General features: G+C 44.8%; 1 protein-coding gene across 8 annotated transcripts in view; it reads right to left on the bottom strand.

The window, feature by feature from the left end:
- SPIDR (scaffold protein involved in DNA repair) overlaps positions 1 to 25,877 on the bottom strand; it is a 263,884-nt gene that overhangs the window by 69,940 nt on the left and 168,067 nt on the right. For all 8 annotated transcript variants that reach the window (XM_065903392.1, XM_065903396.1, XM_065903391.1 and 5 more), the window contains 2 exons: positions 22,893 to 23,088; positions 21,072 to 21,301 (listed from right to left, as the gene is read on the bottom strand). In XM_065903392.1, the coding sequence (XP_065759464.1) occupies positions 21,072 to 21,301; positions 22,893 to 23,088 (426 nt within the window). The remainder of the gene's footprint in view (positions 1 to 21,071; positions 21,302 to 22,892; positions 23,089 to 25,877) is intronic.

The raw sequence follows: 25,877 nt of genomic DNA, 5'->3' as shown, positions 1-25,877 counted from the left end.
GTGCGTCGTTTCCCGAGCCCCCGAGGCTGCCCGGACCGCGTGTGACCAGGGGAGCCTGTGCGTCGTTTCCCCAGCCCCCGAGGCTGCCCGGACCGCCTGTGACCAGGGGAGCCGGTGCGTCGTTTCCCCAGCCCCCGAGGCTGCCCAGACCGCGTGTGACCAGGGGAGCCTGTGCGTCGTTTCCCCAGCCCCCGAGGCTGCCCGGACCGCGTGTGACCAGGGGAGCCTGTGCGTCGTTTCCCCAGCCCCCGAGGCTGCCCGGACCGCGTGTGACCAGGGGAGCCTGTGCGTCGTTTCCCCAGCCCCCGAGGCTGCCCGGACCGCGTGTGACCAGGGGAGCCTGCGCATCCTGTGTTCAGCCGGGTGGACCCGGAAGCTCAAGATGCACCTCAGCACCCACACGACTGCATGAGGCTCCACCCCTGCTGCTTTCCCAGGGCCGAGGCCAAGGGAGAGCCAGGGCTGGCTGCTGAAGGTGAGACTGTAATCACACCCTGCTTCCCACTCCCCACTGCTTCACTCAGAATTCACATTAACACAGCTTTCACCCATAATTTGATTAACATGTTTTCCTAGTACTTACTATTCCCCTGTGTTCATTCTCTCACTTGTAAATCATAAATCCTGGTATAATGGTTTCACGTTTTTACTTACTTTGGCTCATAAGTTTGCTATGCTACCTCTATCACTCTAATTCATCACATCTGAAGGCCAAGTACACAGAGATCCCAACATTCCTAGAGTCAGGTCATTTCGCATGTGACAGGGGCTATTGTATCTGAAAATTAATATATTAACCATTGCACACTTTAATTTCACACATTTTTTGTATGTAGTTCAAAGCATGTACAAAACATGTACTTACATGTTATTGTGACGAGAAGTGTTAACCATTGCAGAATTTTTACAGATCACTAATAGTTAGATGGAAATAAATGTGTATATATATTCAATTCTATGTAGAGAACTGGAAATGGGAAATAAAAAGCATTTGGAATGGAGAGTGTTTATTGGAGAAGGAAATGGCAACCCACTCCAGTACTCTTGCCTAGAGAATCCCTATGGACATTGGACCCTGGGTCGCTGAGTCAGACATGACTGAAGCAACTTAGCAGCAGCAGCAGCACTGAATTCTTGTGCTGCTTGTTTTGGGGGATTAAAGGATAAGCCAATTTAGCTAGCATTCTGAAGTTGCCAAAATCTGTGGGGCTCAGCTCCTTGATGGATCCGTCTCACTAGAGGCGAGAAAGTACGTTCTTCTTTCAAATCTGATTTATCAGCAGAAGTGAGCTTCTTCGGCATGTGAAATGATGACATCTTGAAAACGTAGGGGCCGAGACTCTTCCTCTGACACTGGCAGCAGCTGCTGGAGGAGATGCAGGTTGTTCTCACAATCCAGACGTCTCCTTGGTTCCTCCTCATGTGCCTCTTTCCCCAGAGCAGACTCTGACAGGGTCAGAGACCTGGTTGCTACACTGGTCGGGGGCGGGGGGGCGGGGCGGGGGCTTCCCTTGTAGCTCAGCTGGTAAAGAATCTGCCTGCAATGCAGGAGACCTAGGTTAGATCCCTGGGTTGGGAAGATCCCCTGGAGAAGGAAATGGCAACCCACTCCAGTATTCTTGCCTGGAGAATCCCAAGGACAAAGGAGCCTGGCAGGCTAGTCCACGGGGTCGCAAGAGTCAGACACAATTTAGTGAACTAAACCACCACCACCACTGTCAGGGTAGTGCCAGGGGCTGGACTGTCATCCGCTTCACTGGGTTGTTCAGGGGATTCAACGAGGTAGCCGGGGAGGAGCCTGCTTTTAGTGTGGCTTCATTGTGTTCTCACTTGTGGAGCAGAGTCAGTGAGCACAGTATTTCAGGCTCTTGCCAATATTCACCTCAGCCTTTGAGGTATGAAAGCACCTCTGGACAAGAATGTCAGAGAACAGAACAGCTGGGCTGGTCCCAATAAAACTTTATTTACAAAGAGAGGTGGCAGAATGAATTTGGCCCACATTTATTTCCATCGAGCTATTAATGATCTCTAACAAGTTAAACTGGACATGGAACAACAGACTGGTTCCAAATACGAAAAGGAGTACGTCAAGGCTGTATATTGTCACCCTGCTTATTTAAATTAACTTCGATGCAGAGTACATCATGAGAAACGCTAGGCTGGAAGAAGCACAAGCTGGAATTAAGATTGCCGGGAGAAATATCAATAACCTCAGATATGCAGATGACACCACCCTTATGGTAAAAGTGAAGAGGAACTAAAAAGTCTCTTGATGAAAGTGAAAGAGGAGCATGAAAAAGTTGGCTTAAAGCTCAACATTCAGAAAACTAAGATCATGGCATCTCATCACCTCATGGGAAATAGATGGGGAGACAGTGGAAACAGTGTCAGAGTTTATTTTTTGGGGCTCCAAAATCACTGCAGATGGTGACTGCAGCCATGAAATTAAAAGACACTTACTCCTTGGAAGGAAAGTTATGACCAACCTAAATAGCATATTAAAAAGCAGAGACATTATTTGCCAACAAAGGTCCATTTGGTCAAGGCTATAGTTTTTCCAGTGGTCATGTATGGATGTGAGAGTTGGACTGTGAAGAAAGCTGAGTGCTGAAAAATTAATGCTTTTGAACTGTGGTGTTGGAGAAGACTCTCGCGAGTCCCTTGGACTACAAGGAGATCCAACCAGTCCATCCTGAAGGAGATAGGTCCTGGGTGTTCATTGGAAGGACTGATGCTGAAACTCCAATACTTTGGCCACCTCATGCGAAGAGTTGACTCATTGGAAAAAGACCCTGATGCTTGGAGGGATTAGGGGCAGGAGAAGGGGCAGGAGAAGGGGACGACAGAGGAGGAGATGGCTGGATGGCATCACCGACTCGATGGGCATGAGTTTGAGTAAACTCCGGGAGTTTGTGATGGACAGGGAGGCCTGGTGTGCTGCGATTCATGGGGTTGCAAAGAGTTGGACATGACTGAGCAACTGAACTGAACTGAACTGAACTGAACAAGTTAAACTCTGCCTTCAGTCAGAGTTCGGCCCATGAAAAGCTACAGCGATACAAACAGCTGTGTTTAACTTATCCAGAAAAGTAGGCTGGGTAAATAACTCTCTCCCCCAATAAGATGACGATTCCTTGCTGTGGGAAGAGGGAAAACCACTCTCTCCACCTAGTTTCTCTAACACCAATGGGAAACGTGTGCACTCTCCTCACAGGCGTCAGTCCAGAGAGTACAATCTATGAAGGATGGCTGGCTTCACAGGAAAGCTATCTGTATTTTCTGTTTTCAACGGTGATTTGAACAGCTCCCAGGGACTTCCTGTGTTTTCACGGAACCACTCTAAGTCACATCCAATAACAGACGACAGGGTGAGCTCATGTAAACACGGTCATGGCATCATGAGTAACAAAATCTCTTTCCACCAGAGGCCCTTCATCCTGCGTAAGAGACCTGTGCGCTAATAGCAGCCCCGGCTTCAGTTAACCAACTACAGCTGACTGGATGCTATAAAAAGAACTAACGAAAACATGAACACTGCCTCTCACCCCGCTTGAGCCAGCATGTCCAGGCTGTGCAGCCCTTTCCAAACACTCTGTGAATGAAGTGGCTGAGCTTAGTTCTCTCAGTTGTTTACTGAACAGTGTGTGCAGGAACCACTGCAGAGGTGGGAGGGGAGGAACCACAAGATCTGTGAGCACATGGGGCCAACATTCGGACTGATCCCAGATTTAGTTCTCTAACATACAGGGGGCAGAGAAAACTTTCAAAAGCAGAGCTAGAGTACTCTGAGAAATTTTTTAAGCACACATACACATTTTGAGTACTTAGGTTTATGTTGTGAAAAATTGATCATTACATCTGAGATTAATTAATGCCTTATCAGATATTCTGAGCCTGATGACTCAGCTGGTAAAGAACCTGTCTACCAGTGCAGGAGATGCAAGAGATAACTGTTCGATTCCTGGGTTGGGAAGATCCCCTGGAAAAGGAAATGGCAGCCCACTCCAGTATTCTTGCCTGGAGAATTCCATGGACAGAGGACCCTGGCAACCACAGACCATTGGGTTTCAAAGAGTCAGACACTATTGAGTGACCTACCATCTCATCCTCTGTTGCTCCCTTCTCCTCCTGCCGTCAGTCTTTCCTGGCATCAGGGTCTTTTCCAATGAGTTGGCTCTTTGCATCAGGGCCAAAGTATTGGAGTTTCAACTTCAGAATCAGTCCTTCCAATGAATACTCAGGGTTGATTTTCTGTAGGATTGACTGGTTTGATCTTGCTGTCCAAGGGACTCTCAAGAGTCTTCTCCAGAACCACAGTTTGAAAGCATCAATTCTTCAGTGCTCAGGCTTCTTTATGGTCCAACTCTCATATCCATACATGACTAATGGAAAAACCATAGCTGTGACTATATGGACCTTTGTCAGCAAAGTGATGTCTCTGCTGTTTAGGTTGGTCATAGCTTTTCTTCCAAGGAACAAGAGTCTTAATTTTGTGGCTGCAGTTACCATCCACAGTGATTTTGGAGTCCAAGAAAATAAAATCTGTTACTGTTTTCATTTTTCCTCCATCTATTTGCCATGAAGTGATGGCACTGGTGACTTGTGATCTTAGTTTTTTGAATGTTGAGTTTTAAGCCAGCTTTCATGTATTTAAAAAAAATAATACCTTATGTAGAGTAATAAATTGCTTCTCAAGTAATTATAAAAAGGCAACACATTTGTTTATGTTCTTTTTGCATAATAAGTACTAGTGTGCTTTGAGAGTTTATAGTCACAAAATTAAATTATGAAAAAATATAGCTTCATAAAGAGAAATTAACACCTGTTAAACTTCAGAAATGTTCACTGCACAGCCTATCATCCTTGGTGATATTTTATTACAGTTTCCATTAATGTATGCACCCAAAGGGAAAAACCAGTAATTCAAGTGATTCAGATTTCAAATAAATTCAGTTTAGGTTTCCTTCAAGATTAAATAAAGCAATTAAATTGTTTTAGTTGAACTGGATGATAAGAAAAGACGTCATGGATAGCTATATCTCAGCTGTAGAAGATAAAAGGAAGATATCTTACTAATTTAAAAAGCCCAGCTGAACCCATCAACTAGAAATGGCACATGGGAGGAATTCTGATTCAAACACAAATCACAGATATAAAAGTGTGTAATTCTGTCACCTGGCACTCTCCACGTTAGGACTTGCTTGTGACAGGAAGGCCCACTGAAGCCTCAAGGAGTCCTCTGAGGACTCGCATACTCTGCAGATGCTTAGCTGCCCCATGGACCATGCATGGCACTGCCTACTTCAAGCACACAGCCTTCTGGCATCAAGCGTGCACACAGATGCCCCAACACACACAGGACATTCTCACCTTAGAGTCTCCAACCCCTCCATGGGATCAAGGACCATCCAGGGCGAATCTGGGTGCAGAGGTGACTTGTGCTAGATTCTTTTCTGTTAATGCCATTTTTTGCACTGCAGGGTGATGCACCACAAGAGGCTCATGAAGATCTGCTAACTGACCACTCCTTTGCAGCACGGGTCTATCGTCCCCCATGATCTTCTAAAGGAAGACAGAGGGTCTTCTGATGGCCAGAGTAACACCTTCTCAGCAGACAAGTATGTTTGCGGGTAAAGAATGGGATTATGTACTTTCCACACAGAAATGAACATGAATAATAAATGACGTCAAAGACAACCAACTCAGAAATCTGGCTCACATATCACTTTGCTCTGAGCCTATAAAAGTCACAAGCGCTCGTAGTTCAGACTCCCTCCAATACCAATGGAAGAAACAGTGAATGCTCTAGCTTTGTCATTATCCAACAGGAAATAAAACATAAGCTAATTTTTAAAAACTAGTGTCACAGTGTAGAAACCTGATAAACAGTACTTCAGCCAGCTTGCAGGTCAACAACAGCAGAGGTTCAGTGATGCTGACAGGGTGCACCCTAACATAATGTGGTGAGCATGGCTCTTCACCTGTGATCTACCTCCCCAAATCCATACTGGCCTAAATATCAGGAGGACACAAAACAAGGGATATTCTACAGAACACCTAGCCAGTAATCCTCACAACTAGCAAGGTCATCATAAGAAAGCAAATCTATGACACTGACAGTCTGGAGTAGACTAAAAAGACATATCAACTAAATGTAGTACAGTCTGTGGATGGAATCTAGAACAGAAAAAGAACATTAGGGAAAATCTGAGGAAATCTAGTAAAGTGTAAGTTTTAGTTAATAATAACAGTATCACTATTAGTTTAATAACCATGAGATTGCATGATAATAATATATTAAAAATAGCCTGAAACTCATATAAACTTATATAAATCAACTATAGTTCAATTAAAAAAAATAGAGGAAACTGTGTATGGGATATGTGGGACCTCTCTTTGCAAATCTAAAACTATTTTAAAATAAAAACTGTGTTAAAATCAATTTTAAGAAAAGCAAAGCTATGTCACGCTTGTAAACTCCCACTACAGAGAATATTATTGCAGAGAAGGATCAAGCAGAATAGAAGTAGTTCCATAACCTGGTGACTCAAAGCAATTATTTTAATAATCTGGTTACAATTCCTTCTCTACTAAGAATCACAATGTTAGTAACTTCTTGGATTCCTAACCTTAAAATGTATAATCCCAAAAAAGTTAGAATAGGCTGTGCAAAAAAAAGCATCTGACAAGATCCAACACTCTTTCATGATAAAGATATTCAACAAACTAGGAATAGAAGGGAACTTCCTCAACCTGACATAGGACATACATGAAAAATCCACAACCAACATCAGACTCAATGGTGAAAGATCAAAGTTCCCCCTCAGATCAGGAACAAAATGAAAATACCTTTTCTTGCTGCTTCCTTTTAACTGTTGTACTGGAAATTGCACCCAGAGCAATTAGGTAAAAATAAGAAACAAATGACAAATATACTAGAAAAGAAGAAGTAAAACTAGTCTTCAGACTAGTTACAATAGTTATTATTAAAAGAAAGACAGTAACGTGTTAGAGAGGGTGTGGAGAAATCACAGCCCTGATATAGGAATATGAAATGCTACATCTCTGGCTGCTCCTCAGAGAGTTAAACACAGAATTACCATATAACCCAGCAATACTACTCCTAGGGATATGCCCAAGAAAAATGAAAATATCTGTTCCCAGAAAGACTTCTAGAAATATGTTCACAGAGCATCATTCATTAGCCCAAAGTGGAAACAACCCAAATGTAAATCAGCTGATGAGTGGATCAATAAAAATTTGATATGTCTATACACTGGAATATTATTCAGTCATAAGAAGGACAGAAGGTTCCAACGTGGACAAACTTTGAAAACATGATGCTGAGTGAAAGACACCAGACACAAGTCCACACACTGTTAGGACTCCATTTACACAAAATGTCCAGAATGGGTGGAGACGTAGAGACGGAGAGCAGGGCTGCGGTTGCCAGGGGCCAGGGCTGGGGGAGGTTCAAGAGAGGGACTGATAATGGGCACAGGATATGTTGGAACTAAATAGAAGTGGTGGTTGCATGACACTGTGATGAACTAAGTATCATTGAGTCGCATGCTTTAAAATGGTTAGTTTTATGTGAATTTCACCTCAATCAAAAAAAAATTTTTTTAAAGAAAAGGTGACGTGGACACAGAATCCATGTGTTCTAACAGGCATTCAGGGAACCGGTCCCACAGTGTATAATTCCTCCCCAGGCAGTGATGGAAACAGCCCCTCCTCGTGTAAACTTCCAGGCGGCCTGAGAGCCCCTGAGAGGGGCTTCCCTGTCCACCTCAGCCCCAGGTTCGGTCGCTGCTCCACTTTTTATCGACCTGCCCCCACCCCAGAACAGAGCACCAATTCCTACTTAGGAAGCACCTGGAAGAAATTCCAAGTTTAAACATAAACAGACTCTGGCAGACTGTCCCCGTGTTGGATGACACTAGCTACCAAATATGCGTGTAGCCCTGGTACAAAGCATGTCACTGTAGGAATCTCATTCTGGCCTTTTCTGAAGAGAAGATGACGCGTTAATGAGCAGAGTAAAAACTGGAATTACTTGCTTTTGAAAGATTTAAAGATAAAATTTTCCAGTGTCTTTGCTGTCACTGCAGTTTTCCACTTTTCTGCAGCTCCCAGACAGACAGGCCTTCGAAGAACATCTATGGTCTCCAGCACACCAGGGTCCTACTGCCACTTCTCTGGGTTTAGACTCGTGGTGCAGAGCCGCCTAGGCCACCTCCCAGTTTTCCAAGAGGCTGTGTAAGTGGTGTGACGGTCTTGGTCTCTAACTCATGTTCGACTCTTTCTGACCACAGGGACTGTAGTCCGCCAGGCTCCTCTGTCCATGGAGTTTCCCAGCAAGGATACTGGAGGGGTTGCCGTTTCCTTCTCCAGGGTATCTTCCCTGGAGGGTGACCCAGGGATCAAACCCACATCTCCTGCATCTCCTGTTCTGGCAGGCAGATTCTTTGCTGCTGCGCCACCAGGGAAGTCCCTGGATGAGTGGTGAGACATCGGGAAATGTGGCTCTTCTCTTTCCACTCCCCTATGTGTAGCCAGCCTGGTTCTCTCTGCTCCCTGTGTTCAGACTCCACCGCAGGGAGAGGAAAGACAGGCCCGGACATAGCTGAAGACCCCACAGAGCAGCGGGCTGACAGTCAGGGCTACTCCAAACCCAGAGACCGGCCCAGCCAGCTGCCCCTGCATGACTCAGACCTCCTCTCTTTCATGCAAGTCATGGGTTTCTTTCTTCTCACTAAGTTTCATTGAAATGTTGTTTTCATCTTTTCATCTTCTACCTGTGGGGGCTTGCTTTTATCTTGATTTCTTAACTTAGTTCTGCATTAATTGTAACAAATGCTTTAAAACCCATCAGTCATTTGCAACAGGTTTTTTTTTTTTCTCTTGATGAACACCCTGGGCCCAGAGTAGCTCTTACTCCTCCCCTTGCTTCCTCCCTAGAAGCCCCCCTGCCTGCAGGGACCCTGAGTCTTTCCTGAAGCACAGTGTCCCTGGCAATTCAGACCCACCCACCCCGAGCCTCCTCACAGGTCTCTTTAGAGGAATAAGCGCTCCTGTGCTCCACTGCGCCCACAACCTGATCAGTCCTGCGTGACGACGGCAACACAACCAACCATACACTGCGCCCTCAGCTCCTTGCCCGCTACTGTTTCTCCCCACCCCCACAGGCTGCCTTCGTGGTCCTGTACCAAAACCAATGAGTCACAGTCCTCGACCTCAGATGGTTAAACGGGAGGAGTGAAATTTAAAAACAACATGTATGGGCTGATTTTGAAAGTAATGACAAGCGCCAGTGAATGCACAACATCTGGCCGTTATCCTCACTACACAACAAGCACTGTCTAGATGCCCTTGTATCCATCCCTCTCTCTTTTTGTATCTGTGCAAATAAACATGAAGGTTCAGAATGTTTTCATCACTGCCAGGCCAACTGATCCAGAAGAGACCAGGGGCCCTTGTTCAGTATCTCTCTTCCCAAGAATGGTTTTGGAGGATGTGTTTGGTGCAGTTTTCAGTGGCACATGGCGCTCATCAGGCTCAAGCTAATTAGAACTTCAGGGCCAAGAAATGAGCACAACGAGGGCAAGCCTCCCAAGACTGCCAGCTGGCTGCCCCAAGTGTTCTGGGTCCAAAAGCAGCTGGGAGGCAGGGCAGAACAGGTCCACGTGACAGAGGTGGACAGGGGGAGAGGGGCGGCAAGCGTGGCAGCCCAGTTGGAGTGGGAGGTCAAGTCCGGTCTCTCTGATCTTGCCCCTCTGTGTGTCTGGCTGCAGAGCACTGTGGGGCTGAGTGTTTGCATCTCCTCCCCTCTCCCCCTGCCCCCTACCCTAACGCTGCCGGCTGGCACCTTGTCTCCCATGGCTCCGCTCTACGCTGTCCTCTCAGAGCACACATTCCAGAGTGCTGTCTGGCTCACAGGAAAGTTCTAGCGTGACCACAGCACAGCTCCAGATCAAGCTGCCGGCACGAGAGGGTGGGGGTGCAGACAATCAGAGGTCTCCAGCCTCTTTAAGGAACAGAAGTTTCCAGAGAAAGGAGGTCAGGAACAGGCAGAAAATTCCATGCCTTTTACATAGGGCCACCTTGAAATCATTCTTGATCTTGATGGATAACAGGTGCTGGAAAATCACCAAGGTCAGAGTAAGATGCAGACTCTGAACTATGGATACACGCACCACAGACATCTGGCTATGAATCTGGAAAATTACTCTTGCTATCTTCATCAGGTTATGAACATTTTATTTTCCTAAATGTCTGTACTCATATCACTAGGCTGTTGCCATTCCTTTTGATTTTTTCCTTCAAGTGTATCACTGGTTTAATACATAAAAAAAGAACAAGGGAACTTTCATTACTATTTCATATTATCAATAAGCTCATTAAGGATACATATACCCATTCAAGGTACATATATGCTATAAATATAAACAGGATCCATGATTGAGGTTGGTATTACACAGTTTAAAGAACATGATTTCAAATTATCCACAGCTCTGATTCTACTCTGAAACATTTAAAACTGCAACCAGCTACCTGTAACCTGACACTAGACCAATAAAATGATAAAAGCTTAAAAAGGAGATAAAGGGTAGGAAAATGGATCCATTTTGTGCCATCTAGGAGAAATGAAACTCACACAAACCATCATAAATGCCCAAAGAGATACATCTAACTGAAAAATATTTAGGGATATACAAATATAGATATAGTAGGCACAGTATGTCTACCAGGAGGCAATAATAAATATTTCTACACATAATCCTTACCCGCAAGGAGCTGACAACCTTCCAGTAAAGAATGACACTTCTGTAACTAACTACAATACAAAGGACTACAACTGTCATAAAGCAAATAGTGTTAAGAGTGTATGCTTGGCACCAGGCATTTTATAAATCTTATCTCACTGAATCTTCAAAACAATTATACAAGACTGACAATGATGTTACTAACTAATAAAGAGAGTTAAGATTATCTACCTACCTATCTTTAACCAAGAAGATATAGCTAGTAGGTTAGCAAAGCTCAGATTCAAACCCACGCCTGCCTACTTCCAAAATCTGCTTTTTTTTCATTCTAATACACTGATAAAGAGACTCTTTCCATGGCTAAAACCACCAGAGACTTCACAGGGCAAGTGGCATACGACCATAGTGAAGTCTGCCCAGGCCTCAAAAGACTGAGAAAATGAGTCAGAGATGAGCTACTGTGAAAACACCACAGCATTAAATAACCATTTTAGTTTTTCTGCCTTAAGACAATTAAGAGAGCTTCCAGGGAAATTAAGAAAGAAAAAGAAATAAGATACATCCAGATTGAAAATGAAGAAGTAAAACTATCTTTATTCAAAGACTACATGATTTTATGTATTAAAAATCCTAAGGAAACCACTAAAAAACTATGAGAGCTAACAAGCAAATTCAAAAAGGCTTCAGAGTTTAGGCCAATAGATAAAAATCACCTTCATACCTACACATTAGCAATAAACAACCTGAAATTAAGGAAACAACTGCATTTACAATAGTATAAAAACAGACAATACTCAGGTATAAATTTTATGGCTGAAAACTATGAAGCATTGCTGAAAGAAATGAAAGATTTAATTGAAAAGATATCCCATGTTTATGGATCCAAAGACTAAATACTGATAAGATAGCAATTTTCTTCAAATTGACATACATATTCAACACAACCTCTATCAAAAACCCAGTTGATTAACTGCAAAATAACAATTAACAAGCTGATTCTAAAACTCATATGTAAATATAAAAGACTCGGAATTCTGAACATAATCTTGGAAATATACAGTTAGAGGACTTATACTTCTTGATTTTGAAACATAATATAAACATACAGTAACTCACATCATTGCAGTGCTAGCATAGAGACATGCAGACAGAGCAATGGGGGAGAAATGAAAGTCTAGAAATAAACACTTACATGTACAGTCAACTGATGTTGCCAAGAAAATTCCATAGACAAAGAGCAGTCATGTTAGCATGACTATGAGGCTGGACCCCAGCCTCACACCATAAACAAAAATCACTCAAATGGATCACAGACCTAAATGGAAGAGTAAACCTATTAAATCGTAAAAGAAAATACGGAAGTAAACCTTTATAACCCTGGATTACGCAACAGTTCCTTAGATGCCACACCAAAAGCACAAGCAACCAACCAAACAAGCAAAAAGATAAATTGGACATCACCAATATTATAAACTTCTGTTTCAAAGAAAGCTATTTAAAAAAAGTGAGGGAAAAAAAGCCCACCAGATAATGGCAGAAAATATTTGCGAATCATATAAATGAGACTTATATACAGAACAAAGAACTCTTATAATTCAACAAAAAAGGACAAATAACCCAATTAAGAAAGTAGGCAAAGGATTTAAACTGGCATTTCTCCAAAGAAGTATACAAATGAGCAAGAAACATGAAAAGATGCTCAACATCGTTACTCCTTAGGGAAACATAAATCAAAGCCACAATGAGATACAGCTTCATACCCACCAGGATGGCTAGTAGAAACAAGACCATCACAAGTGTTGAGGATGATGTGGACGAACTGGAGCCCTCACACAGAGCTGGTGGGAATGTAAAATGCTGCAATCTCCTTGGAAAACACAGAGAATTTAAAAAAAGAGTTACCAAAAAAATAAAAAAAGAGTTACCATGACCCAGATATTTCACTCCCAGATATTCCACTCAAGAAAACTGAAAAATTATGTCCACAGAAAAAAACTTGGATTAAGATGTTCATAGCAGCACTATTACAAAACGAGCAAATCCACAGAGACAAAAAGTGGATTAATGGTTGCCATGGCTGCGAGAAGGGAAGTTAGCAACCAACTGGTATGTAGCTTCTTTTTGAGGCAATAAAAATGTTCTAATACTAGAATATGGTCATGACTGACCAACTCTGCAAATATAAAGTATTGAACTGTACACTAAAAGGGTGAATTTTTACAGCATGTAAATTACATAAAAAAGAGGAGATAGAAGTAAGGTAGTTCCAACGCTGACACCTCTTCGTGTGTATTAAGAACAGAAAGACCTAGAGCTGCAATTCCACAGACACGATGCTGTTTTTACACTTCAGAGTACTCCAGAATGTGAACAGAAGGAAGGGCAGAGAACATAAAAGGTCTGGATGTCAGTTAGTAGAATCACCAGTAATAAGACAGACTGAGAAGGAATCAGGGCTAAATGATCCTGCGATATCACAAGGACCACCAAGAGCTATTTGAGAGATGAAATGGGCAAAAGGTAGGAGCTTGGGAGCTGAGATTAGAGGATTTATTTAAGACTCATGGACACAGAGCTAATGATTAACAGAAGACTTGCATTTACTAAGAAAGCATAGGCAAGTGAGGAGAACCTAAGGAATGGGCTGTGACATCATTTATGACGAGACATTAAGAATATGATGCTCTGCTCTTATATCTTTGCATCACAATAAAAAAAAACCATTGAAGAGGAGTGATTCCAATTTTTCTACAATATGAAGAAATAAAGTACAAGTAACAACAACAACCTATGAAAATGTGTTGCTGCGCAAGTTGATCCATACAATCACTGCACAGACCAGTGGGGTGTGGGGGACACAGACGAGCACGTGGGGTGGTCTATGTGTCCTGGCGAGGAGGAGCGGTCATCCTCCTTTTGTGCTCTCTCCCTGTGGACATGCATGATTTGCCCTTCTGGAGGAACTCCACGCCACTCTGCCTTGATACACACAAGAAGAAACAAAAATGGTACCTAACTTGGGAGCAAGAGACAGAATGCCTGCACTGCAGTTCTCTGGTACCACTGAATGCTGAGCATTCTCATTCCTTTCTGCATCAACAAGACCTTGCTATCAAAACCTGTCCATGCTCCTTGCATCCCACCATCTTCCATGTCCAGGGAGCTAGCTTCCACCCTCCTCCCACCCCCTCGGCAACTCCTGTGCGTAAGTCACCCAGGAACTTCACTTGGCATCATCTGTCACCTTGTCAGGCATCTCTGCAGCATCAGATCAGCTGTCCTCTATCACCTGAGGCAGCGCCTCACGACAGAGTCCTGCCACGACCAGCCCTTCCCCTCCAGGCTCCTCTGTGCTCCCTCGTCCACCCATCCTCCAGTGCTGCAGGACCTGAAGTCTTGAAGCCGATGCTTTCCTTCCTTGGTGTCTGCTATGTCCCCAGTGTGCTCACATCCACTGCCCTGGCTTTAGACAGTCTCCGCCTGTGACGGAACAGCTCTGACGGTGTAAGGGGAGGGGGGCCAAGGGCATCTTGTTCTCTCTCCAGGGCCCAGGACCTCTGGAATCTGGCACCATGGAAAAATGCACTCTTCAATTAGCCACACACGAATGCACATACAAATACACAGACCAGCAAGCTGGAGGCTAAAAACCCCCTCAATACTTACCTCTAGGCTAAAGTCTTCCCTGACTGTGAGATCTGTTTATCCAGACTGTTCACCTGAAACCTTTCCTGGATGCCTCAAAGGAATCTCAAACTGAACAGGCCCCAGGTTGAACCTGCCTGAGAAGCACTCCTACTATTTCCTTCTGCCTTACCACCCCAACCCCCAATCCAGTCACACGCACATGAGAAGTGTCTCCATTTCCCTGCGGCACCATGTGAGATGGGAGCTTGGTTTGTGCTGGGCCTGGCAGGAGCTTTCTCGGGGCCTCTCTGCTTCCAATGGGGCCGTGCTCCACGTCCTCTCATTCCCAAACCATTCCCATCCCACAGCTGACATGTCTGTCGGACAGGCACACCCGTGGCCCACACTCGCCGCTCTGCCTCCTCCTTCCTGTTTGGAGCTCTCGAAGGTCCCCCCCTCTCTGTGGGCACTTCTCTTTCATCTCTTTTTCATCCCACATCCTCTAAGCTTTCCAGTGTCACTTAAGAAGCACTGCCTCAGAACACGGCCCTTCGATCCCCAAACTAAATTCTGTCGACTCACTGTCTCTCAGAGTATCCCATTTGTTCTCACCAGAGCACTGAGCACAACTTAAAATCATAAATGACTTTATTTTCAATTGGTTTGTATGAGATTCCCTCGCCAGACAATGCTCCATGAGCACAGGACAATGCCTGGTTTTGTCAACTATGTAGAACCAGAACCCAACCCAGGACCAGAGGAAGTGAAAAGAGGAAGAAATGTAAGCCAAGAGACTTAAGTAAGAGTCAAAAGATGAAAAGAGAGTAAAACATCAAAGAGAGAAAGGAAAATGTTTTTCTTTCCTGAGTTCAGTTCAATGAATTTCCATGAAACTAAAATGCAACTTATGGAGAAGGAAATGGCAACCCACTCCAGCATTCTTGCTTAGAGAATCCCATGGACAGAGGAACCAGGTGGGCTTCTGTCCTTGAGGTCACAAAGAGTTGGACACAACTGAGCAAAACACAACATTAGTTCAATTCAGTCACTCATTGTGTCTGACTCTTTACGACCCCATGGACAGCAGCATGCCAGGCTTCCCTGTCCATCACCAACTCCCAGAGCTTGCTCAAACTCATGTCCATCGAGTCAGTGATGCCATCCATCCATCTCATTCTCTGTCGACCCTTTCTCCTCCTGCCCTCAATGTTTCCCAGCATCAGGGTCTTTTCAAATGAGTCAGTTCTTCCCATGAGGTAGCCAAAGTATTGGAGATTCAGCTTCAGCATCAGTCCTTCCAATGAATATTCAGGACTGACTTCTTGTAGGACTGACTGTTTTGATCTCCTTAGAGTCCAAGGGTCTCTCAAGAGTCTTCTTCAACACCACAGTTCAAAACCATCAGTTCTTTGGCACTCAGCTTTCTTTGTGGTCCAACTCTCACACCCATCCATGACTACTGGAAAAACCATAGCTTTGACTAGATGGACTTTTGTTGGCAGAGTAATGTCTCTGCTTTTTAATATGCTGTCTAGGTTGGTCATAACTTTTCTTCCAAGGAGTAAGCGTCTTTTAATTTCATGGCTGCAATCACCATCTGCAGTGATGTTTGGAGCCCCCCAAAATAAAGCCTGTCACTGTTTCCATTGTTTCCCCATGTATTTGCCATGAACTGATGGGACTGGATGCCATGATCTTCATTTTTTGAATGTTGAGTTTTAAGCCAGCTTTTTTACTCTCCTCTTCCACTTTCAAATCAAAAGCCTCTTTAGTTCTTCTTCACTTTCTGCCATAAGGGTGGTGTCATCTGCATATCTGAGGTTATTGATATTTCTCCCAGCAATCTTGATTCCAGCTTGTGCTTCATCCAGTCCAGCGTTTCTCATGATGTACTCTACATAGAAGTTAAACAAGCAGGATGACAATATACAGCCTTGATGTACTCCTTTCCCAATTTGGAACCAGTTCATTGTTCCATGTCCAGTTCTAACTGTTGCTTCTTGACCTGCATACAAGTTTCTCAGGAGGCAGGTCAGATGGTCTGTATTCCCATCTCTTGAAGAATTTTCCAGAGTTTGTTGTGATTCACACAGTCAAAGGCTTTGACGTAGTCAATAAAGCAAAAGTAGATGTTTTTCTGGAACTCTCTTGCTTTTTTGATGATCCAACAGATGTTGGCAATTTGATCTCTGCTTCCTCTCCCTTTTCTAAATCCAGCTTGAACATCTGGAAGTTCACGGTTCACGTACTGCTGAAGGCTGGCTTGGAGAATTTTAATCATTACTTTACTAGCGTGTGAGATGAGTGCAATCGTGTGGTAAACTGAACATTCTTTGGCATTGCCTTTCTTTGGGATTGGAATGAAAACTGACCTATTCCAGTCCTGTGGTCACTGGAGTTTTCCAAATTTGCTCACATATTGAGTGCAGCACTTCACAGCATCATCTTTTAGGATCTGAAAGAGCATAACTGGAACTCCATCACCTCCACTAGTTTTGTTTGTAGTGATGCTTCCTAAGGCTCACTTGACTTCGCATTCCAGGATGTCTGGCTCTAGGTGAGTGATCACGCCATCGTGGTTATCTGGGTCATGAAGATCTTTTTTGTACAGATCTTCTGTGTACTCCTGCCACATCTTCTTAGCATTTTCTGCTTCTGTTAGGTCCATACCATTTCTGTCTATTGTGCCCACCTTTGCATGAAATGTCCCCTTGGTATCTCCAATTTTGTTGAAGAGATCTCTAGTCTTTCCCATTTTATTGTTTTCCTCTATTTCTTTGCACTGATCAGTGAGGAAGCCTTTCTTATCTCTTGCTATTCTTTGGAACTCTGCATTCAGATGGGTATATCTTTCCTTTTCTCTTTTGCCTTTAGCTTCTCTTCTTTTCTCAGCTATTTGTAAGGCCTCGTCAGACAACCATTTTGTCTTTTTGCATTTTTTTTTCTTGTGGATGGTCTTGATCCCTGCCTCCTGTACAATGTAACGAGCCTCAGTCCATAGTTCTTTGGGCACTATGTCTATCAGATCTAATCCCCTGAAAGAGTTAAATATGAAGGGTCTGTCCCTCCAGGCTTTCGCCCAAATGCAAGACCATTGAGCAAGTTCTATGAATTCAACGCCCTCACGAAAGACTAACTCTCCCGCAATAAATGTTTCTGCAGTGACAGGCTAGAAACAATGTGTGTCTCTGAGGGATAAAATGATCTGTCCCTAAGTTAAGTATCTCAAGGAAAAAGGAAGTGATGGTTTCAGAAAGGGAGGAAAAAAGTCGATCACCATGGACAGGGAGTAGAGTGGTCTAGACGTCACTCTGCCAGGAGGGGGTTGTGGCAGGCAGCCCACTTCTTCGCTCTCTGCTGCAGTTCTCGTGCTCCCCGTGGGCTAAAAAAGCCTGTGGTCTGATTAGTCATATGTTTACCTAGAACTCATCCAACATGCAGTGGGTCCAGGTAAAGGTGTGTTCTGGCGCTGAACAGATTTCCTGCTTACTGTTCAGGGAGCGCTTCGGGTCTGGCTTCTGTTACTTTTGATTGAATGATTTATAAAACTAAAGTTCATGTGGCTTACTCTGATATACAACACCTTGAGAAACCAAGTAGAAATTTTTTTTAATAGCCTGAGTTAAAAGAAGTCATCCAGAAGAACAGTGGACAGCAGACTTACATATGACGTTTCTGAAATCTAACATAAACTTTGGCTAATGTTTAACACCTTAGAGGACAAATCTATCTGACCCTCTTCAGGACTGGCAGGCCTCAAATAAATTTCTCTTAATTTCAAAGGTGACAAAAATTGGGCTGTCTGCCATCAGAAGCTAAGCTGTGACTGATCTCATAAAAGTGACATGGCTAGACTGCTGGGAGCAGACAGACAAAATGTGGTCAAGGTGCCAAGTTAGACATAAGAGTCATCACAATGCTTCCTCGGGGGGCATCTGACCTGGCTGAGCAGGAAGGGAGAATCACTGTGGCAAGAGTCCCAGAAAACAAACTTGCTTCTGTTTATGCACAGGCACAGGCCTCAATTTACTCTGACATGGCAATTTCTGGCTCTACGGAAATACGTGGTGATCAGAGAAGGCTTCAGTTCACTGCTGGAGCAGAGGTACTTGGGGAAAAGCAGGTGAGCTAACTCAGGGGAGCAGCCCTCATTGTTCAGTCTCCCTGCTATGTTCTCCGTGCTCAGGCCTCTGGACAAGACTGACTCCGTGCACTGCACGGCTGCTTGAAGTTATCAGCAGACAGGAAGTTACAGGCAGAAATCGCTGATAGAAAAGAGCATTCCGGGCAACACACCTAAGTCTTCTGAGGCTGTCTCCCCTTGTATCGTGTTGCACATGCAGGTGTGAAGGTCCACGCTAGGACACATGCTGCTGAGTGACTCTCAAGGACGTGCCTTATACACACCAGCAGAGAATTAGTAGAGGGCTAAGGGTCTTGTTCCTTCTATATTAATTGGATTTGTATACTGGAGAACCTGATCATTATTACAGCAAATGAATCTAGAAAAACTAATTATGGATTATACAGTAAGACCTTTCTGTACCCCAAAGACATCACAGAAGCCTGGTCTTCCACCCCAGGCCAAATGCTATGACCTCCGTCCAGAAGGACCACTCTTTCTCATGGTGCACAGTCTACTCAGGTCCCGTGCAAGCTTTCCAGGGTGACTGGCCCCTGGTCAGCTGGCATCTAAACAGAGCCTGCTTCCAACTCAATGTTCTTCCCTTTCTTTCAGCTCCAGTATTCTCTACAACTCTGTCATGTGGGGATTCTATATCTCATGATGGTTTTCTTTCATCCACGTATAACTGTCAGCAAGTCAATCTCCGAGGCCCAGTGTTCTCATCTGTGAATTAGGTTACTGTCCTCCAGCCTCTGTTTACAATCTCACATGTGCTACAAGAAGTCCCCATGCCCACTGATGCATATTCATTACATCTGAATAACTCAGTGCTGCTTTCTTATTTCTGAACTTTATGCCTGCCCTGCCTTCAATCCACTGTGAGCACAGCCTCAGTCAATATGTGCCGGGTGTGTTATAAGACACAAACCCAAAGTACTCACAGGCCGACCACTGGCAGCGATATCCCTTCTAATGTCTTCTCTTTGCTCAACAGGTAAAACAGGTGTCACCGCAGAGCTGGGGGGGCGGGCGGCATCCAAAGAGCTGGCTGCTCACTGCCAGCTCTTCTGATCCTCTCGCCACTACCTCAGCTCCTGCAGGGCCCATCTCATGGGGGCGGTGCTCTGCGGGCCTTAGGGTCTCCTCCTCAAAGCCCAGCACGGTCACAGACTGCAGAAGCAGCCAAGCAAGACAAAACCTTTGTCTGATCTGTAACTGTCTCAGGTAATTCTGCTTAGAAGGACACAATTTTAAGTCTAGCACAAAACTGGTCGACAGCTACAAGTGTGTTAAAGACCTAAAGATGGATAGACTGGTTTCACACATACATATTCCAAACAGAATAAGCATAAACTTTTCAATAATTCCACAAGAAATATTCTGTAAACTCTGCACTTCAAAGAACTTTGTGAAATTCACGGTCCTTCAAAATAAGCTTCAGTTCACTGGAAGGGGACTGACAGGTAAGAGCGGTACTTCCTGCTGCTCCTTCCTAATAACATCAGACGGCACCGTAAAACAGGACGATTGTGACTTATTTCTTCAATATGTGTTTGTCTAACAGTAGAGGGACAAAATGATTGTTAGATAAACTGGTATCTATGTTTTTAATTTCTATTCTTGTATAAATATATCTTACTGCTTTGAGGACAATTTAACATAGAAAGATAACCTCAGAAGGGTCTGACAAGGATAATGAAACTCTTACTCAACTGTGTGTCTACAGCTATCTGAAAACACACAACCAGGAAGAGTCTAAATGTGAGTAGAAAGATGCCACTCCCACCATCTGTTGGAGCGAAGCACTGTGAATCACAGGTCTGCCCTTGCTCCCACAGATGTTGGCTACGCAGGGCACCAAGGCAGCCACTATCCACAGGGGGCTACCTAAAATGACTTAATTAAACTTCACTGATATTATAAATGTGGTTGCTCAGCCCCAGGACCCATACTGCCTGCATGGTCAGTGGCTGCCGCATGGGCAAGGGCAGTGAGCAGCGTCCGCACCACTCACAGATCCTGTGGCAATATCGATGCTGACTCAAGAGCCCCATCTGAGAGCCACAGACTCACCAGCTGACATTTCTTTATATCTCTAAGACATAAAACTTGACATCTGATGCCATGGTCTTTTTAACCCTGCGTTGGCTCTTTTAGAATAATACCAATCATGCTTGTATGACTTTCAATAACATGAACTATCAAAGGTAAAAGTAAATGTGACTAACTTTTCTACTAGGTCTATTTAGATAAACTGGAGAAGGAAATGGCAACCCACTCCATATTCTTGCCTGGAAAATTCCATGGACAGAGGAGGCTGACAGGCTACAGTCCACAGGGTCACAAAGAGTTGGCCACAACTGAGCAACTGAGTACATTTAGATAACTATACATGGACAAAATTCTCTGTCATACCAGGTGTCCCAAATTTTGATATAAACGAAAACCAACCAAAGAAAAACCGCCCCTGTGCGTGGTGATGAAACTGCTCTGAGAAGAGCCACCCCTCTGTGCAGATGAGTGTGGGCCTGGCACCCATGTCCGTCACTCACCGTGCTCTGGGTGGGTCTGTGCTGTCCGCCTGCTGGCTTCTGCAAGGCAGGGAGTACACTCTCTGCACCACCACTCGCACGCCCACTCCCGTCCAGGTGGCAGCTCCATGGCTCTCAACTGCATCCAGCAGAGAATCCCTCAGGGGAGCTTGGCTGGGGATGCACGGCTCCGCTTGTTCAGGATGGAGGGTCTGGTCTGTGCCCACCACAGTGTGACCATCACACAGAATCTGACGAGACACGAAAAGGGAACACTTGCAGTCTAGCTCATGAGGGCACGCGCCATCCTGAATGTGGCAGCCAGTGTGACTGTAGGACACTCAAGGAATGACCAGGTCAAATGCACACCCGCAGCTCAGGGCTCCCATCTGCAGGTCACCTGTGCGGCCATGGCGAGCTGAGGAGCACAGATCATCTCGGGGGTTTGAGAACATGCAGAAAGGACTCCTATTAAGATACCTAGAAACATGTATATTTTCTAGGGTGAAACAGGTCACCAGCCCAGGCTGAATGCATGAGACAAGTGCTCAGGCCTGGTGCACTAGGAAGACCCAGAGGAATCAGGTGGAGAGGGAGGTGGGAGCAGGGATCGGGATGGGGAATATATGTAAATTCATGGCTGATTCATGTCAATGTATGACAAAAACCACTATAATATTGTAAAGTAATTAGCTTCCAACTAATAAAAATAAATGAAAAAATAAAATAAAATACCTCATGGTAATTTAAAAAGTTTTCTTCTATGAGGTAACAATCTCAAAGCACAAACTACAAAACAAAACAAAAGAAGGACTAGGGTTACTGTGAAGTGCCAACACTCTGCACATTCCTGTGAACCATAGGAGACGCCTCAACAATCCTGGTAAACACCTTCACAAGAGGACAGCCCCTCTAGAAGACTGTGCCCTCTGCATCCCAGCACTGTTCTCTACATTCTGTGCTTTTGTAACAAACATGTGACCCTCACAACCCAAGAAGGCAGGCTGCACCATCACCACCGTTATACAGATAGGCATGCTGAGGCAGGACCCGAACTCGGCACTGAGGTCCACAGTCCGCACTCTCAACACCAAGCTCTCTGGCAGCTACCCTGGCGCAGATGGCAGATGAAGACACATTCTCATGAATTTAACATCACACGCTTGTTTGAAACTGTGTGTTAAAGCAGTAATACACTTTGGGCCGTATACTGTACATCTCTTAAATTAAATTGATTAAAGGGAGATTTCACATAATTCCCTCCAGACACATGTTCTGATAGCCAAAGGGAGGCCCTGCTTGATTCCACAGATACAAAGCAGGATGAAAGTCCATTTGCTTTGCTTTCTCGTTTCCCCTGAGGTGGTCACCCTCAACATTCCCCTCAGTGCTGATGCGGGGAGCCAGGCAACCCTGAGGTAGCTGTGCTGGAGTCAGACACTTCGAGCGCACAGTACCCCAGGAGTGTTCTCTTTGCCCACCGCAAGTGTGGTTTAGCGCTCCCCAAGTTCATCATCATGGGCAGTCGTGGCTCAGGGTCACTAACATTCCAAAAAGCAATCTCCAGTGTGTAGCCTCATTTACGCAACCCTCTTTATCCCCAGGGTAACAAACATCAAGAAAAAGAAAAAGATGATTTTTTAAAATAAATAAAAGAGGCTTAAGTAAGCTCTTAGGCAGTTATGAGAACAGAAAAAAAACCTCATATTTTAATAAATTAAATATGACATGCATGTGTGTTGAATACTTGAAGAAGACCAAAGGAAAACACTTCTATAAATACCTGGCCTTTAAATTCAGTATTATTACAAAGTGAAAAGTTCTAAGTTGAGGACAGTTTACCTTGTTTTCGCGTGAGCTATCGGTTAGGCTCTTAAACCGGAACACCTGAGCCAGAGTGCTGCTCCTCCTTGGACAGGGCGTGTCACACTCATGCCCATCACGTGATGCCTCTGAATCTTCCTTGGCAACAACTTTCTGACAAAAGTAAGTATTCAGAATAACAGGGCAACTTCCACCTGGAATAATAAGCTTTTGCCTAGAAAGGGAAAGAAACACAAATAAAAATTTATTTGCAATGCTGGATTCCTCTCACCTTCTTGCTGGATCTCGAGTACGAAGGGCAATGGCGTGCTGGCTACAGACACAAGCCAGCCCCAGGGCCAGCACCCTGGTCTCACACGGCATCAGTGCATCTGCTCTGGTGATTGGAACAGGTTCTGCCTCAGGAGTCAGGGTGCAGGAGGCGACCACACCCCAGCCAGAGGGACCCGCTAAGGGCAGCCTCAGGGCCCCCTCAGGGAAGGTTCCAGAGGTGAGGGGCACAGAGCTGCCCAACACTTAAGGGAACATTACAAGACAGCTCGCCTCTTTCAGAGAAGAGACATCAGACACCAAAGGAACTCCACCTTCGCTACCAAACGGACAGTCACTGCAGTAGCTCACATTAGAGTAGAAACAGGACTAGGTTCTCTCGGTGACTCTCAGACTCTTTTAAGACACATTCCTCACACAGGTGGAGCTGCATAACATTACGGGAGATTTAGGACCTCCACTCCCAGGAAGATGGAGGAGATACACTTTCCCCTGTTTCTCCCCCTAGACACAGGGAATGCCTGATGCTGCACAGAAACAAAATGAGAAGATGCTGAAAGGGGAGAGGAGCAGACGAAAACACCCTCAAAAGCTCACTTTCTGTGACTGAACAACAAGGAAGGGGCAGCCCAGTGAGACAGAAAATGTTTAGCGGTTTCCTTTTAGGCAAACATCACAGAAAAACCGTGACCCATGGCCACTCACACTAGCCAAGGGCAAGAGGAGCCCACACATGGCCCTCGACAGGCTGTCATGGGGCTGCCCACACTGCCATCATAGGAGAGATGCCCAACTCCCAGAACCAAGCCCCACCTTCAGCCCATGCAGCAGGGTCAGGGCTTTCCCCACAACCCAGTCTCCTACAACTGTCCACTGCGGTCAGAGGGGGCCAAGTAGGGGGCAGGGACGAGGGGTATCCTGACGTCTCCCTCCACCTGGTAGAGAGAATCCCCCCAGCCCCCCACTTCTCTTCTCAGAGCCATATCAGACAAAGCCAGCTAAAGTTGGTTTAAATAAGATCCAGGACCTCATAATACCTAACATGCACAGTTACCATCTAAAATCACTTGTTACACAAAGACTGAGGCCAGGAGGAGAAGGGGGCAACTGAGGATGAGATGGTTGGATGGCATCACTGACTCAACAGACATGAGTCTGAGCAAGCTCCAGGAGATGGTGACAGACAGGGAAGACTGGTGTGCTGCAGTCCATGGGGTCACAAAGAGACACAACTGAGTGGCTGAACAACAAGGTGTTAAAGCTCACTTGATAAATCACATGACAACCAACACCAGCAGCGAACATTAACATGAGGCTGGGCCTGCACGGATTCTTCTGTTAAGGAATATAAAGAATGTGTTTACTTTCCAGCCCTCTCTCAGGACCTCCCTGACGAGGCAGCAGCGGTGGCAGGACAGGCTGCCGTGTGGGGAGTCACACGCGGGGACACACACAGAAACCTAGGGTGTGGAGCCAAGCACCAGGGCTTCTACTGAAGGTCACTTTAGAAAAGAGAGAGAGAGAGAGAGAACCCTGTATATTCAAATAAAAACAGTAATTTGTCAGAATGTTTGCTTTCACGAAGAACCATTCCCATTGTTCTTTACTGAGTCTGTTATGAACAGAATTCAGGTAAACAGGGAAAGATAGACTGTTTTTTAATGTCACCAAGGGCCCAGAAGGAAAACCAAGTGAAATCTCTTTTCATTTTCCAGTGCTTGTCAACCCTGCCAAAGTGTGAAATATCCCATTAGCAGCTCAGAACAAACAGTATTTCTTTCACATCACAAAGAAGATCAATGTGCTTATTTACTGTCTAGGAAGAAGGTGTCCAAATCTGGGTGGCAAAGATGACTACTTGGATTAATGCTGTGACCTTAAGAAAACAAAAGGAATTTCCTTCCTTCTTTCCTTCTCTATTTTAATGGCTAGTTAGCTAAAAAGTCAGACTGAGAACTGTAGTTGTCAGAAAAACATAAGCCTAGTCTTAATCTACTTTCCACTGAAAACATACTTGAGATCAGCAATCAATTTTGTTTACAATTTCGTCTCAACTGGAAGCCCGAGGACAGAGCTGGCTGGTGTCCACGTCTCCCACCAGCATGTGGGGCAGGCTGAGGGGAAGACAGTCCACAAGGGGACAGACACCAAGGGAACATCTGAGAGAAATAGAACACCGGTGCTGCTGGAGCCCGGGCTTCTGAGGGGAGACAAGGATGAAGCTCTCCAAGTAATTAAATCATCTAGAGATTGTTATCCCTGTGAGAGGTCTTGACTGTTTGGTTCAACGATCATTATTTCATACAAATAAAAATGTTTTTTGAATGGATGTCGCCCCTTTTTCTGGCTTCTGTGGCAAAAGCACCTCTTCTCTCTGGACTTGCTAGTGCTTTTCAAAATGTTTATGTTGGCCTCTATAACTAAACCCCTCAAATCCTAGAACAGATCATCTGTCTCTCCTTTATCTTTGTTTCTGAGTGCCAGACAGTACCTGATATGTGTAAGGGACTCAATAAATGCTTCCTAAATTAATGGAACCAAAACCACTTTATTCTTATTCATCAGATGTGTTTATAAAGAAATGAGCGTGCCTTCTCAACAGATAAACCAGACCTTACACAACTGTGTCCATGTTCTTTAGAGGAGGAATCTGGCCGTGGCACACATTTCATATCAGGCTGTGGAAGGACGGAAGGTCGGAGGGGACATGTGCAGGCACAGAGCTCCAGTGCG

This window comes from Muntiacus reevesi, chromosome 12 (genome assembly GCF_963930625.1).
Source record: "Muntiacus reevesi chromosome 12, mMunRee1.1, whole genome shotgun sequence".
NCBI classification, from domain to species: domain Eukaryota; kingdom Metazoa; phylum Chordata; class Mammalia; order Artiodactyla; family Cervidae; genus Muntiacus; species Muntiacus reevesi.
The sequence above is the reverse complement of the archived record's forward strand: the minus strand, read 5'-3'. Positions and strand labels throughout refer to the sequence as shown.